This window comes from Chroicocephalus ridibundus, chromosome 8, assembly GCF_963924245.1.
Source record: "Chroicocephalus ridibundus chromosome 8, bChrRid1.1, whole genome shotgun sequence".
Lineage (NCBI taxonomy): Eukaryota > Metazoa > Chordata > Aves > Charadriiformes > Laridae > Chroicocephalus > Chroicocephalus ridibundus.
Genome location: NC_086291.1, coordinates 52,183,908 through 52,198,640, shown reverse-complemented (window position 1 = coordinate 52,198,640; position 14,733 = coordinate 52,183,908). Strand labels below are relative to the sequence as shown.

Genomic DNA, 14,733 nt, shown 5'->3' with positions numbered 1-14,733 from the left:
AGGTGTGTGAATGCGGCCATGGGACCACTGTGGTTGTGGTGGGAACAGAGCGTCCATACTCAAGGGTGTCACCCAAACACATTTTACTGTCTCTAAACAAAAAATAATTAAAAAAAAAAAACAAACAAGCCACATTTTGCAGCTATGAACAGCACCTGCAGGACTGAATTGCCCCGGATCAGCCTTCCCTGGCGCCCTGAGCCCTGGCACCCCTCCGTGGTGTTACCTGGCCGCATCCCGGCCACCTGCAGCCCTCCTTGGAGCCGGGGCTTTGCTTACAGGGTCTGGAGAGGAAAGAAGGTTGGGGGCACATGTACTCTTCCTCCCCTTGCTGCCACCCTGACAGGTCATGGCTCTGGAAAAGTTTTTACGGCCCTGGTGCTCCCCAGGGACCACCGCTGCTGGCCCGCAGCGAGAGGCGATGCCTGGGCTGGGGGCGATGGAGGTCTCCTGGGTCGGGGAGCTGATGTCTCAGGGTGCCAGGGCCGGGCATCCCCTGGGTGGGGATCACCGCCAGCCTGGCCTCTACCTCCAGCACAGCACCGTGGCACCGGGACCTCGTGCGTCGGCAGCCCAGCGTGGGGACGGGCACCATCCGTGGGAACGAAGCAGGCACAAAGCAGCTCCGGTGAGTGGGGGGCAGCGGGGGCCATGGTCCTCCCCGCTCGCCCGCAGCGCCGGCGGCAGCTCACTTGCGGATGGGGTGGACGTAGTTGCGGGGGAAGAGGCCGACACGGCCGTAGATCTTCCCCTGCCACCAGTTGGGGTCGGGGCAGTCCAGGACCTCGATGATGTCCCCGCGGAGGAAGGGCAGCTGGGAGCCATCATGGGCTGAGAAGTCGAACTGGGCTTGCACGAATTTGGGCCTCCTCACCTGGAGGAAAGTCGAGGGCAGGGGTTGGCGGGGGGAGAGGTGCCACCATTTGCCAGCCCCTCTGCATCAGGTTGCACTGCCTGAGTCCCGGGATGCCATGCCACCACGTGGCGAGGACCAGCCTGGGGGTCCAGAGCATAGAGGGTATGGGGGTACCTGGGGTGCCCATGGGAGACAGGGAAACCCTGCCATGGGAAGAGCTGGAGTACTGGGGACAGCCCTGGGTTTATGGCCGATCCTGGGGTGCAGGGGAGCACCCCAGGGCACAGAACTCCCTGTTCCTGCTGCCTGGGAGAGCTGAGAGGGGTGCCCAGGGGACCCCTACACCTCGGAGGCAGCTGACACCCCTCTCCTTCCCGGGTCCTTCACAGGCGTCTCTGGGTGCCGGAGTCACCCCCAGCCCAGCTTGCAGGGCCCAGTTTCGTCACTTCCACAACCACCACCCCAGGGCTCTGCTTTGCCAGAGCTCACCAGGAGCTGGCTGTGCCCTGTCCCAAGCTGGTCGGGCTCTGCCACCCGCCCTGGGCATCATCCCTGGCCCGAGGGATGGTGGTGTGGGCCTGGGGCAAGCTGCTGTGCCCTGCCCTGCCAAGCTGTGCCAGTAGATTTTCTCCACCATGACGGCTTCCTCGCAGCGCTGCCTGTCTTGGGCTGTTTGTTGCACCCTCTCCTGCTCGACACCGCCTCAAGTCGAGCCTGAGCGTGGGGCTCCCGTGATGTCCTTGTCCCCCTCTGCAGGGATGTAGCAGCTGGGGGGGAGCTGAGCCTCGAGGGGGCTCACACAGGGGTCGGGGACCAGATGCCCGGGGTGCTTTGTCTGAGGGCTGTGGGGGAGCCTGTGCCAGGGGGGTCTGGACCCTGCCTCTGCTCGGAGCTGGGCCGTTTTTTTCCTCGGTTTTTTCCCTCTCTGCTCTTTCTTGGCCATTGCCAGTGTCCCGTGGCAGCAAGGGAGGAGCAGGAAAAGTTGAGGCAGGAGGAAATCCCCGTCCCCCAGGAGTTGCAGCCCCGTGACGCGTCCTTATGAGCACAGTCTGGGGTGAAGTGAGACCATGGCGCTGCTGCTGACCCACAGGACCATCCCGTGCCTCGGTTTCCCCATGGTCCATGGGTGGTGGCAGCCCTGGTACCAGAGGAACGATGGGGGATCCCAAAGGGTATCAGACACGGGCTCCCAGCCTATCCCCGCTGCTGGCCGTGCTGTCACCCCAGCCCCAGCCCTGCACGTCCCCATGGCCCCATCCCCTGACGGTACCTCCTGGGTCTGGTCCTCGTCCCGGAGGAAGATCTGCTGCTTTTTGGCGATAGTGGTTGTCCTGTAGAAATCCACCAGCTCATTGAGGGAGTTGAACTTTTCCTCCCAGAGGAAATATTTGCCATTCCTCTCCCTGAGCACCTTGAAGTGCTGGACGTGCTGCCCATAGCTGTGGGAGAAGGATGGACGTTATCCTGTCTCCGGGATACTGGCAGTACCCAGACCCCCTCCCAGCATCATGGGGAAAGCCCAGGGGCTGCTCGTTGGGCTAATCAGGCTGTGAGGGTCCCACTACACCCATCCTGCCATGGCCAGGGGTGATGGTGGCACTGGGGTCACTCCTGGCCCCACTGGCAAGGCAGTGGGCAACAGTTCCTGGCAAGCTAGCTACACAGACCCACAGCTGAGACCTGCCACAACTCGTCCCACATGTAGCTGAAGCTCGGTGCCTGGCCTTGGCACAGTGGGATGGCCGTGGGCCACGGGCAGGGCGGGTGGCTTTGTCCATGGAGCAAACAGGGGGCCGCATCTGAGGAAAGTGTGGTGAGAGCTGCAGCTCTCAGCTCAGCAGGTACCGGGAGGAGACTGCAAGGCTGGGCTGGGGCTCCCGAATCCCCTGTGCCCCTGGGGACCCCCAGGCCGCAGGAGTTTGGGGCAGGCTGGGTTTCCCTCACCAGCCCCGCATGGTGGCACCCCCTCGGCGTGTACCTGGGGGGTGGCAGGTTGTGGCTGCTGCAGGCACCCACTGCTGCCAGGTCCCCAGGCAGGGGCAGGGACCCGGCCACGCTGGTGACGCATGGCAGAACACGGCTCCCTTTCATTATGGGCAAGAACCTCCTTAAATGCTTAATTAGAGATTAGCAGCGTGAGAAAGTGCCTGGCTGGCCTGGGGCTGGCTCCTGCTACCCTGGCCCCGGGCAGGGAAGGGGCAGCGATGGGGTGAGAGGCCTGGGGGCAGGCTCTGCCCGTTGGCACGCTGCCTTCATACAGCCCTGGCCGCCCATGCCAAAATCATTGGCCCCGTGGCATTGGGATGCTGCGGCCCTTCGTCCCTGGGGATGCTCTGGGCGACTTTTTCTTCCAGGCCACGTCCCCTGGGCCGTGTTTGCAGCTTGGTCCCAGCCCTGTCGTTACCCACATGGCTGTATTTATGGGCACCCCAGCGAGGGACCCCGGGCGAGGCAGCGATGCAGCCCAGCAGTGCAGGCAGGGAGCAGAAAGCGGCAGGGACCATGGCAGAGCACGGGGCCGCAGAGGGGAGGAAGCGGGAATGCCCTGTGCAAAGCTACGCCTGGATGAAGGGGGGGTACATCTCCGCAGCCCCCAGCCCCTTCGAGGTGTCCTGGGCAGGGCAGGGTGCTCGCCCCTTCGCCAGCACCACGGCAGGGAGGGTGGCCTGGTGCCTTCGGTCCCCAAAGCAGGGGGCTGTGGGGGACCTCTCTGTCCATCCCGCTGTGTGTCCCTCTGCGTCCCACGGCCACTTACTTGACAGAGATGGAGAATTCCCCCGGGGAGCTCTCGCTGTCGCGGATCAGGAAAGCTCCCAGGTGCTTGCACTTGAGGAGCCGCTCTTCTGCCAGGTGCCGGGAGATCCTGCCCGCGTACCACCTGCGAGGGGCACCGGGATCAGCCGTCTGGGCACCCCTCGGCACCTGGGGACCCCCCCAGTGCCGCATCCCCACCCCACAGGATGGAGGCACCGAGAGCTCCGGCTGGGGGGCAGGAGCAGGGTCCCCGTTGGGCTCCCCACAGGGCTGGGACCCCCCTGCAGTGGTTTCTCCCTTCCCTTTCCATCCCCCCCCATTTATCACAGCACTTTTGCAGAGGGAGGGACCACAGGGTGCTGCGCATGCAGACGCGTCCCCGTCCCTGTGCGCTGCCTCTTCCATGCAGGGTTCGTGCAGCATCACCGACAGCCACGACCGCATCCTGTCACCTGGCTCGTCACGTCATGTGCCTCGTCCCCCACTTTGCTGCCTGTCCCCCCACTCTCCCCCGCGTCCCACGGCCCCCTGTGGGGACAGCCCTGCCAGGTGCTACGGGGGCGGGTGTTTGCAGAGCAGAAAACCCTCCGTGCCAGGATGAAACCCTCCCTGCCTGCATTGCCAGCAGCTGCTGAAACGAGGTGGGGAGCAGAGTCCCCGTCACCCGTCCCTGCCAAGGCTGTGTCCGTGTATTTCGCATCTCTGGGTCATGGAGACCCTCTGCTACCTGTTAAAATTGCCCCGTGAATGATCAGTCACAGACTTCGGCACATAACGTCTACCAGTGCCAGCCCTCCAGGTGCTGTATGGAAGAGGCTGCGTCTCGCCCATCCCAGCTTGTTAACCGAAGCCGGAGAGGCAATGGGATCAGCCCCGGGCTGCCCTGAGCCCACACGTTCCTGCTCCCCAGCCACAGCCCGGGGCAGGTTTTGCTATGGCATTTAAATGTGATTTACCAGGGGATAATGATACATAAAACACAGGTTAAAACAGGGATGGATTATGCTGGGCTTTAATAACACAGTAATAGGATTGTGTCTAATGCAGTCGTAATCCCATAACGCTTTGTTGTTCCCCAATTATCATTTATTTAGCGGGCAGCCTGGTGTGAGGGATGAATTTCTGTGTGTCGGGGGCACATGGGCGTGCTGCTGCCTCCTATGCTGTCTGGCTGTGGTGGCAATGGCAGACTGGCCCAGTAGGCAGACCCCATCGCTCTGTGACTCAGTTTCCCCGTGTGTGGGACTGCTCTGGCTTGTGGCAGATCTTTGGGCATCAGAATGCACCTTTGGGCTCGCTGCCTGAGTGGTGGGAGAGGATGTCCTGGCACTGGTGGGTGCTACCCAAAAAGTGGGGCTTTGAGTACCCCCTTCCTCCCGTGGTGGGCTGGTACTTACGGGTGCGGCTTGACCTTGATGTAGTTTTTGGGGACGAAGCCCTCGCAGCCGTACAGCTCGGCCTTGTACCAGTTCTGGTCATCCTCCATGTTGAGGATCTAAGGTGGGAGAGGAGCAGGGAGGCATCAGCCTGGCCACCGTCCCCCTGGGAGAGGGGTCGAGTGGGACCCCCAAGACCCCATGTCCCCCACCGAAACCTGGGGACAAGGGGGCTCCGACAAAGGCAGCATGGTTTGGGGCTGTTTGGGAGCACCCGTACAGAGCTGGCTGCTCCCCCCAGCCCTCCTCAGCTCATGGTTGGTCTGGCTCACCACGGGTGCTGGCAGCTGGGGGGTGCCTCAAACCCCCGGCCAGGGAAGGGGGTAAAATCTGTCCCTGGAGGAGCCGGGGTGGCAGCCAGACCCCCGCGTCCCCCCGGGGTGGTGGCAGCTGGGTTTCTCCGTGGGAGGAAGCGCCCCGGTGCAAGCAAGGGGTGCTGACACCCGCTTCCGCGCGACACCATTTTCCAGCCTCCCACGCAGGGGCCCGGGGGCCAGCACAGCTGTGCAAACAGGATCCGAAACCCCGGGGGCACAGCGCCGGGGAAAACACGCTGGGGAGGCAGGGGACGGGCACGGTGGGTTTGGGACCCTGGGGTACAGCCGGGTCATGCCCTCGCCCTCCCTGGGGCTGGCTGCACGCATGGGGGGCTGCTGGATGCCGGGGGTCCGGGAGGAGCTGCTGGCATCTCAGCATCAGCCCCACAGAGAAGGGCAAGTGGACAGGCAGCGTGGCAGGGTGCAGTCCCCTGGGGATGTTTTGAGCCCCCCCTGAAGCTTTTTGGGATGCCAAGGTGGCATCCGAGAGCCCGTCCCGATGCCAGCGCCTGCGTGGGGATTTGGGCACATGGTCCCTGCTGCCGGGTCCCTGCGGCCCCCAGTACCTCTGTGGGGCAGGGAAAATATGTTCCAGCCCTGGGGGGCTGCCGCAGAGCACAGGTGGTGGCACTGATGGCCAGGGAGGCCATGTGCCTCATCCCAGCTGGGACCTCTCTGGAGATGTGGCTGGTGGCACAGGCAAGTGAAACCCACTGCTGCTGGGGATGCTGCTCCGCACCCCGAAAACCTCAGGAACGGCGCCTTCTCCCCCACAGAAAGCCCCAAAGAGGCAACAAAGCCAGGTGCAATGAAAGCGACGGTGTCGCCCCATGCCATGTGCTGATTCTGTCCCCCAAACCAGCAATGTCTAACCCCACCATGGCTGGTGAACCCCATGGCTGGTGACCCCCCGGTGCCCCCCGTACCTTCAGGGTGTCCCCTTTCTGAAAGGGCAGCTCGTCCTTCTCCGTCGCCTGGAAGCTGTACAGAGCCACCGACTCCATGGTGCTGGCTGTCACCGGGCGGTGATGACAAGGGGTCCCGGGGGCTCGCTGTGCCAGGGGTGCGGGGCTTCGTGGGGCTCGCCGCCCCACGGCGTAGGGCTGTGGGTGTTTGGGGCGAGCGCACGGCGCGGCGGTGCTGGCGGGCAGGAAGCCGCGCTGATGTCAGCGCGCTGCTGGGGCGAAACGGTGAGCGCCACGCGGGACGCTGCCGGCGGGCACAGCTGCCCAGATGTGCTGGGAGCCCGGGGTTGGGGGGGGAGCCATGCCAGCCCACCTGGCTGCCAGGGGGTCCCATCTGCAAAAGAACCTGGGTGCATCAGCTGGTGGCACGATTCGGCGTCACCTCTGCAGTGGACCATGGGCAGCGGTGTTGGGTGGCCACAGGGTTTTGGAAGGAAGCAGGATGGCGATAGGACGGATGCGCAAGTTGAGGATGTGGGTGAAGTGTGTCTGACAGCATGGCCAGCAGGTTGGGCGTGCTGATGGGGGAGTCTCTGATGTCTTGTAAAGGCTGAGCTGCTGGCACAGCTGTTGAAAAGTGGCTTGGTGGGAATGGTTGTTTTGGCCAAAAAAAATCATGGAGGGTGGGATGGGCAGAGGCGCAGGGAGGTGGGATGGATGCACACACCTGGTTTCTTTGGAAATCAGGCTGAAAGCCACGGAAATCAGGCTGAAAGCCACGTGCCAGGTCCCAGCTCCCAACAGCGAGGTTTCAGCATAGCTGTTACCTGCTTTTTTTGGTTGTAGCCCTTTGGGGCTTGATTTTTTCCATCTCTTTTTGCAGGGCTTGGGAAGAAAAATTCCCTTTTAGACTTAAACGACTTGCTGCAGCTCTCGTGGGCGTCAGGCACTAAGTCCGCAGGGCTCGCACACAGGGCATTCCCAACAGGAAGGTCCCCAACACTCTGCAGCCTTCTCATCATGTGTGTGGGCTGTGGCATGAAGCGCACAGAAAATCCGCCGGATGCTGGTTTTGCTTTGCTGCGAGGAATTAAAGCGGGGACAGCTGCAGCTCAATCCCTGCCCATGGACTTGGGCATTTTCCAGCGAGGTGCAGGACGCCACTGCCATCTGCCCCAGGAAGGGATGAGCTGGAGTGCTCACAGGGACTCTGCGGGGATACCGGCTCGGCAATTCACCTCCTCCAAACCTAAACCCTGCTTCCCAAGTGCTGCTGAAAAGCAAACGCCATGTAACGCCCCACCACGGCCATTTTCAGGGTCTTGGTGCCTATAGGAAGCAGAGAGGGATGTGCAGGGTGGCCCTGGGTGTCCCCTCACCTGGCAAGGCCCCGGTCCACAATGGTTATCCCCAGCACAGCCCTGGGACCTGCTGGTCCCGGGGGAAGTGGAAATGGTGGGAACGCCGGGGAGGGCAGGGGGGGGCCGTGGGAATAGGCTGGGTATGTGCACGCCTGTCACGAGGAGGATGGGACTCAGCAAATCTCTGCAGCCCGGCGAGACCCAGGGGACAGGACGGCAGCGGGAAGATGGCTATCTCGGGGTGAGCTTCCTCTGCCGCTTGCCAGCCTCGGCGAGAAGCGGAGCCGGATGCTCCCTGGAGAAACCAGCCCCAGCAGAGCCGCTGCTCTGACCCCACTGCTGGCCAAGGGCCCGATCCTGTCCCTGCATCCACCAGCGCAAATCAGACAATGCTGGGCGCCCGGGCAGGGGGCCTGATTGCAAAGGGTGTACAACAAAGCAGTGCGGGGGGGGTTAGCTGGGCACGGAGGTGTCTGAGCACTGGGAGGGGGTCGGCATGGGAGAATTCTGCAGCCCAGGGAGGAGGTTAGTGTGTGGTGACGACCTGCCATGCCTCGGATGGACACCGTCAGCAGTTTTGGGGCCCCGTTTCCTTGGGCTGGCAGCAGGAAGGCTTGGGGGTCACCTTGGGGTGTCTGGCCCGGAGCCATGCATGGTGACACTGTGTGCCAGGGACCTGGGTGCAGGATAGTGGGGTGACAGCAGGGTCCCCAGGCCTTGGAGCAGTGGCCGGACTCAGGACCGGAGCAGGATTGGGTCCTGCCAGCAGATGGCAGCAGTATCCAGGGGGACACTGGGGACACTGGGGACAGTGCCACATGTCCCTCCTCTCATGCTCTAATGGATCCGGCAGCCCCTTTGGCATCCCTGTCCGGCCACCTCCAGCACCACATCCCGCTCCTCATCCCTCCTTCCCATCCGTGGATCCTTCCTGCTGCCCTGGACACTGTCACTGCCCAGGGACTGCAACCCTTCTGCTTGCCAGTGGCTCGCTCATGGCCCACTGGTGGCTGGCTGTCCCTGGCTGCTGGCTGAGTGCAGGTGGTCACCGCAGGGGTGACAGCAGCACCCGCACCCCAGGAGCGAGCTGGGCTGGATGCTGGAGCCGTCTGCAGCCCCATTTCTGTGTTGGGAGCGAAACGCTCCTGCATTCAGCCAGTTTCTGGGTGCCCATCCTGACTCACTGCCATGGAACGGGATGGGGTGCCCCGATCCCAGGAGAGGAGCAGAGCCCAGCGTGGTGGTTGGTACCCGCGCAGCACTCTGCTGCCTCCAGGCAACCCGTCGAAGGGGCCATCCTGGTACTGCAAAACCAGAGGTGCCCATCACTTCTTGTCCTCCGGCTGCTTTATTCCCTGGGAAAACCCTTCTCCTCATGAGCAGCCCCGAATCTGCCCTGTCCCATGCTCACCAGAGCCCTCAGAAGACACCTGGGACCCCCGTGACACCCGTGTGCCAGCCATGAGGCTGTGCTGCAGAGCCCTGCAAGGCTCAGTCCGGGAGCCAAAGGCTGACTAACCACCGGACTGAGACACCCAAGAAAAATCAAAAACAAGGTTGGGTTTTTTTTTTCCTCCCATCTTCCCTCTTGTGCCTTGTCAAGTAGCCGTATTTTGTATAGCACACGCTGTACCGGAGCAGGGAAGAGCCTGTCCCTGCAGTGACAGCCACGAGCAGCGGGTGCTGAGCCGATGCCCGGCAGGGTGGGATGCTGGGGGATGTAGCCCCATCCCTGTGCCCTGCCTGTGCCCAGTGTTCAGAGGGACCCAGGAAGTGCCACGCTGGTTGGGCATCAAAGCCTGCAGCCTGGAGCAAGGTGCTCAGTGCTGCACACTGTGAGCATCAGCCCGGCTTGCAAGGAGATCCCAAGGGCTGAGGACGTGCGGTGGCTCACCCAAGGGGAGCCCACCCTGTCCCGGGTTTGACCACCAGCCCACGCTGCCTCTCCCTCCACACGGGGGAATTTCGTGACCCTGGGGACAGGCAGAGGAGGGTGCAGCCGGCTCTGGCATCACCCTTCCCCTCCGCACGGCCGCCCCTGGGCTGTGTGTCGGATGCTGGGATCTGCCTGGAAGCTCCTGCCGCCTCCCGGGTTGCCCAATCTGCCGAGCCCTGTTTCATCAACATCCTGTGTTTACCTGCCTGCAAAATCCCCACGCAGGAGGGAGGAAGAGGAGGGAGGGGAGCCTCTTCCCCTTCCGCTGTGGGCCTGGGGAGCTTTGTTAAGGAGGCGATCCCAGGCTCCCCAGCTCCTCTCCAACCGGTGCCCTCCACAGCTCCTTGCTGAGCTGTGGCCCACGGTGCTGTTTGGGGACGACAGGAGACGAGGGGGTGTCTCACGCCTGGCTTTGCCTCCCATGGAGGGGCAGTAGGCTGGGCCTGGATGGTGGCATGGCTGGACATTGTGAGCTGGCTCATACCGCGGACCCCGGTGTGTACAGGGGGGCTTTGCTCCTGGCAACGAGCGGGCAGAGGGAGGGATGCTGCCCCTTCATGCAACGCTGCGCCCAGAGGTCGGCAATGCAGCACAGCCCAACACACGCCACGCTTCCCCTCGCACTGCTGCAAAAGGAAACCCACAGCACGACACCGCCCCAACGAGCCACAAAGGGGACGGGTGTGACACTATGGGCAGTTTTCCTGAGAAGAAACCCTGCAGCCCGTTCCCCTCCAGCTCTGCCTGTCCCCAGCAGCAAAGAGCTGCCTGGCGAGCCAAGAAGCTGTGCAAGTGTACGTCAGGCTGGCCGCGGTGGCCACCATGCTGTCCTCACCCCCACGCACACAGCCTGTGCGCCAGGCGTGGGGCAACTCCTCTTGTCTCATCGGGAAGGCAGCTCTGGTGCTGCCGACGCAGCGCTGCCGGGTTTGCTTTTGGCTGGGGATGGAGCTGGAAAGATGAGGTGATGGAGAGGAAGAGGGAGGGAAGATCAGGTGAAGAAGGGAGGAGAATGGGTGATCCATCACACTGGCCACCAGCTGCCCCCAGCAAGCCCCTGGAGACCAGAATAAATGCCCTGCACAGGCACAGCGAGCGGGGCCAGGATGGGAACGCTGGCCCCAGGCTGCTTGTTGGGAACTGGCTGCTCCCCCGGGACGCCACCAGCGCTGCGGCACGGAGAGCAAGGTGACAGGGCGATGCACCCCGTGGCTGCCCCGGGGGTGGCTGCAGGGATTCAGCCCGGCTTTAAGCTCACGCCTGGGGTGCTGCGTGTGGATAAAGCCAGGCACACGGGTTGGCAGCCTGCGCTGCTGGTGAATGCACCGCGCGGAGGTGTCACATCGCCTGGGGACCGGTACTGACCCATGCCCAGGGCACAGGATGCGACGGGGATCTTCTGCCTCTCAAGGAAGCGGGTGCCCCGCTGAGGCCCCACACGGAGAGGAAGCAACATCCTGGGTTAGAAAATGCCACGTCAGTGCCTGTAAAGAGGATTTCAGAGTCAGCACTTTCCCCCTGTAGCAGAGGCCACATGGGTAACTCCTGAGCATCAGACTTGTCCTTGTGCGTAACTCTACTTCTCAGTAAAGCCCAGCTCCCACGGGGATCTTGCGTCACTGTTACACCCTGGTGTAAATGAGTACAGAGCACGGCAGCGCTGGGAGGATCAGACCCCTCTGAACCTCTCATCATCCCACAGGACCCACAGGAAAACATTTACAGCAGGGGCACCCAGCAGACGCAGAGACAGTTGGCCACACTCAGTCCAACATGGCCACTAGAAGCCTCTTGAGGCACCAGTGGCCGCCAGACATGGAGCTGCATCTCTTCAGGGTCACCACGGGTGGTTGGGACTGGTATTGGGGTTTCTGGGCTAGTAAATCAGAGTAGGTCCCGCTTGCCCGTGGTGTAGGTGGGATGGAAGCGGGACTGTGCTCCTCAGCTTATGTGGGGGAAGCCTGAGGACAGGAGGCCGATGGTGGGACCTCACTTTTAGCCCTTGGGCCTGATGATGAATCTGGGAAAGGACCAGAAATCTGGAAGTCTCAGGTGTGGAATTCAACCCCCAACCTGCAGGAATGGGTCACTGAGGAGGAAGGTCATCCCAAAGAGCCTCCTCAAGGGGTGTGCAGCCTTGTGTGGTGGCTAGGACCAGCCTCCTGGGAAAGGGCCAAACACCATTTTGGTGAGGAGGTAGAGTCCAGATACAACAAGCAGCAGCCTTAGGGACACTGACATTGAACCCTTCCCGCAGGGCCCCTGGGACTCAGTTCTGGGCTGATGGATGTGAGCAGTGCTGGTGTCTGGCTCTGGGGACAGGCACTGCCTCTGTTTTGATTCAGGGACGTGGTTGTGATGGGGACCCACGTGAGGATCATTTACAGAGATGTTAACTGTTAATGAGTTAATCATCAGGGCCAGCAACAGCTGAAGGCTAGTCATCTCCCTGGGCCTTATAAAAGAAAATGGAGGCCACTAGCTAGGCTTGACTGGGGAGGTGGTGTGTCCTCTGCTGTGGCTGTGTCCTGGAGATGCTCCTGCTGTCCAGATGGTCCTGCTGTTTCCTGCAGTGGTTCCCCTTGGGAGTCTGGAACACCCCAAGAGCAGGAGGTGGACAATCCCTCTGTTTATAAGGTCTTCTGCCTCTAGCTGGCTGTGTCTTCCTTGTGTGTGTGACCTGGAGAGAACTGAGCCATGTAACTCTACCTGCACCATGCACATGGTGCCTGGCTGGAAGCAGATCTTGCTGTATGCTCCATGGCTGTGGTATGCTGGCCCTTGGTTTCTGTCCTGGGACTTTACTGTGGTTACTGACATATCTCAGGGTAACTCTGAGACCTGCTGGGTGCTCTGAATCAAGTCAACCCAGGCTTTAAGCGGCTGAGTGCTGCTCTGGAAATGTCTGATGGAGGCTTCTGGGGTGAGAAACCGCTGTGGCATCTGGCCTCCAATCTTCCTCCTTGGTGTTAGGCTGCCTGCATGGGTTATGGTGAAGGTGAGGTCCCCATACCAACATTAACTTGGTAGATTGGTGCTGCAGCATGTATAGGGGTGGGGGTTTCCCTGTCATCTCTTGTGGGTCTTCAGGAGCCATCCCCAGACAGTTGGGGCTGGAAGCCCACCATGCTGTGAACATAGCATGGAGGTGGAGAGGGTCACATCACTGCTTTAATTTCCATGGGAGAGAAATCAGAAAGGTCCCTTTAACTGGAAGCTCCAAAGAAATTGGGCAGGGACCTGTGGGCTTTGGGTGTGGAGGCTATTTGCTGTCAGTGTTTGCCATGGAGGAAGGTTCCTCACCCTGAGCAGGCAGCATGGGGCAGCAGAAGTAACAACGCATGGGCAGGGGAGCTCTGCAGCTCACAAATAGCTTGCTTTAGGGGAACCATGAGTTTGGTCATATCCAGACACAGCCTGGCGCTTGAACAGATTCTGAGAAGCTCCCCCTCAACAGTGACATCTGTTATTTTTCTAGGATTTAAAAAGAAAAAAAACCAACCAAGAAGCCTTGCGACGTGTGCGTAGGTGAGGGGACCATGCTGTCACCGCTGTGACTCACTGGGGAGGTCTGCAACTTCTGAGAACAAAAACGATGTAGGGAGAAATTGTGAATGATCACTTGCGGAGGGGTGGCTGAGCTCTCCACCAGAGCAGCGGTTGAATTTTGGTTCCTCCTTAGGGCTGGCTGGTTAACAAAGAAGTTATTAATAACCAATTAAGCCAGAGCTCACGTCATGCCTTCCTCTGTGAGTGTGGCAAGAGCATCTGTGGTTCCTCCTTCGGCACCGTACCCACCCTGCTCCTTGGCCAGCTCGTCCCCGTTGTAGCTGGACGGAGGAGTGTGGGGGGCTGATTTAGGCAGGTGCCTTGTCACTGCTGGGCCGCTCTGGGGGCCATGCCCAGGGGACACTCATCAGGAAGGGATGTGGGGAACCACTGGTGACTTGGGACTTGGCCATGGTGCGTTTGGCTCCCTTTGGCTGAGCTCCTGGCGCTGAGGGGAGCGGGTGTGCCGAAGAGGAGCCCTGTGTGGCAGGTCTTTGGCCAGTGTCAGGGCAGATGGCGTGAGTCAGCCGTGGGGACAGCCTGGGGTGGAGGGCCAGCGGCCGGAGGGAGGAGGCTTGCTCGCCTGCCGCTTCCTTGGGCTGAGGATGTGCGTGTTGCTGCATCCCGGCCAGGCTGGCGATGCGCCGGGCAGCGGGGAGGAGGCAGGCAGGCCGCTGGAGCGGGGCCCGCCGGGATAATGCATGGAGCGCCGGATGCGCTGTGAAACCCGAGAGAATCCGGGCACTGTGCTCCTCCTGAAACTGCCTATTCAGGGGAGAGATGGGGAAGACAAGAGGGAGGAAGCGGAGGGAAGATGGAGCACTGAAGCCCTCTGTGTCTGGCTGGTGACGGATGCAGGTGCAGCTGCAGATTCCCCGGATGCTCCGGCTGCTCCGCACCGCCTGTTTCTGCAGGGAAGGAGGAGATGCACTCAGGAGTCCCCATGGGCTCCCAGGGCTCCCGGCTCTGCTTTCACTCTGATTTATTTCTGCTGCCACAGTGTCCAGTGCAGCCTTTTTTCCTATAGAGCTGAGCCTTGAGGTGGCAGGTCTGTGTGGATTCTCTGAAGTCTGATATAGGGTTGAGTTGTTCCTCCTTAATATAACCTCTCTCCCCTCCCCAGCTGCTCATCTTCAGGAAATGTTTAGAAATGAAGTAGCTGTGAAAACTCTACCCAGCCTGTCATCAGCTTGGTCTGAAATGAGCAAACAGCCTCGAAGGTTACAAGAGGGAATTCACACGTGTGGCCTTGCCTGTCCCTGCCCACACAGTGCTACTGCATCTGCTTCCCTTCTTCAGAAAACCAAGCTAAATAAAGCTGCTGCCGTTGCTCTGGTGGCACAGCAGTCTCTCCTGCCGTTTTCCTGAGTGCTGCTTTTGCCTGTGCAAGGCAAGAGGAAAGAGTGAGTGAAGATTTTTGGGAGGCCACAATAAAACTGATGGATTCTTCCCTGGGGCTGTGTTGGATTGCGATTTCTGACACATCAGCTGTGGAAATCCAGGGTAATTTCACTAAAGCCTCTCCAGATAACTGCCTGTGTAAATGAGACCAGGATTTGGCCTGACTGTTTTAAAGAAAAACTGCCCAGGGGATACCTCCAAGATGCACACTCTTGCTT

General features: G+C 61.1%; 1 protein-coding gene across 1 annotated transcript; it reads right to left on the bottom strand.

The window, feature by feature from the left end:
• Nucleotides 1-134: 134 nt before the first annotated feature.
• Nucleotides 135-6,492, bottom strand: GRAP (GRB2 related adaptor protein). Its single transcript, XM_063344041.1, has 5 exons — nt 6,290-6,492; nt 5,008-5,105; nt 3,612-3,734; nt 2,127-2,295; nt 135-874 (listed from the first exon to the last, which is right to left on the bottom strand). Exons 1-5 carry the CDS (start codon nt 6,365-6,367, stop codon nt 689-691), a joined length of 654 nt encoding a protein of 217 aa, XP_063200111.1. The 5' UTR covers nt 6,368-6,492; the 3' UTR covers nt 135-688.
• Between the last annotated feature and the right edge of the window lie 8,241 nt (nt 6,493-14,733).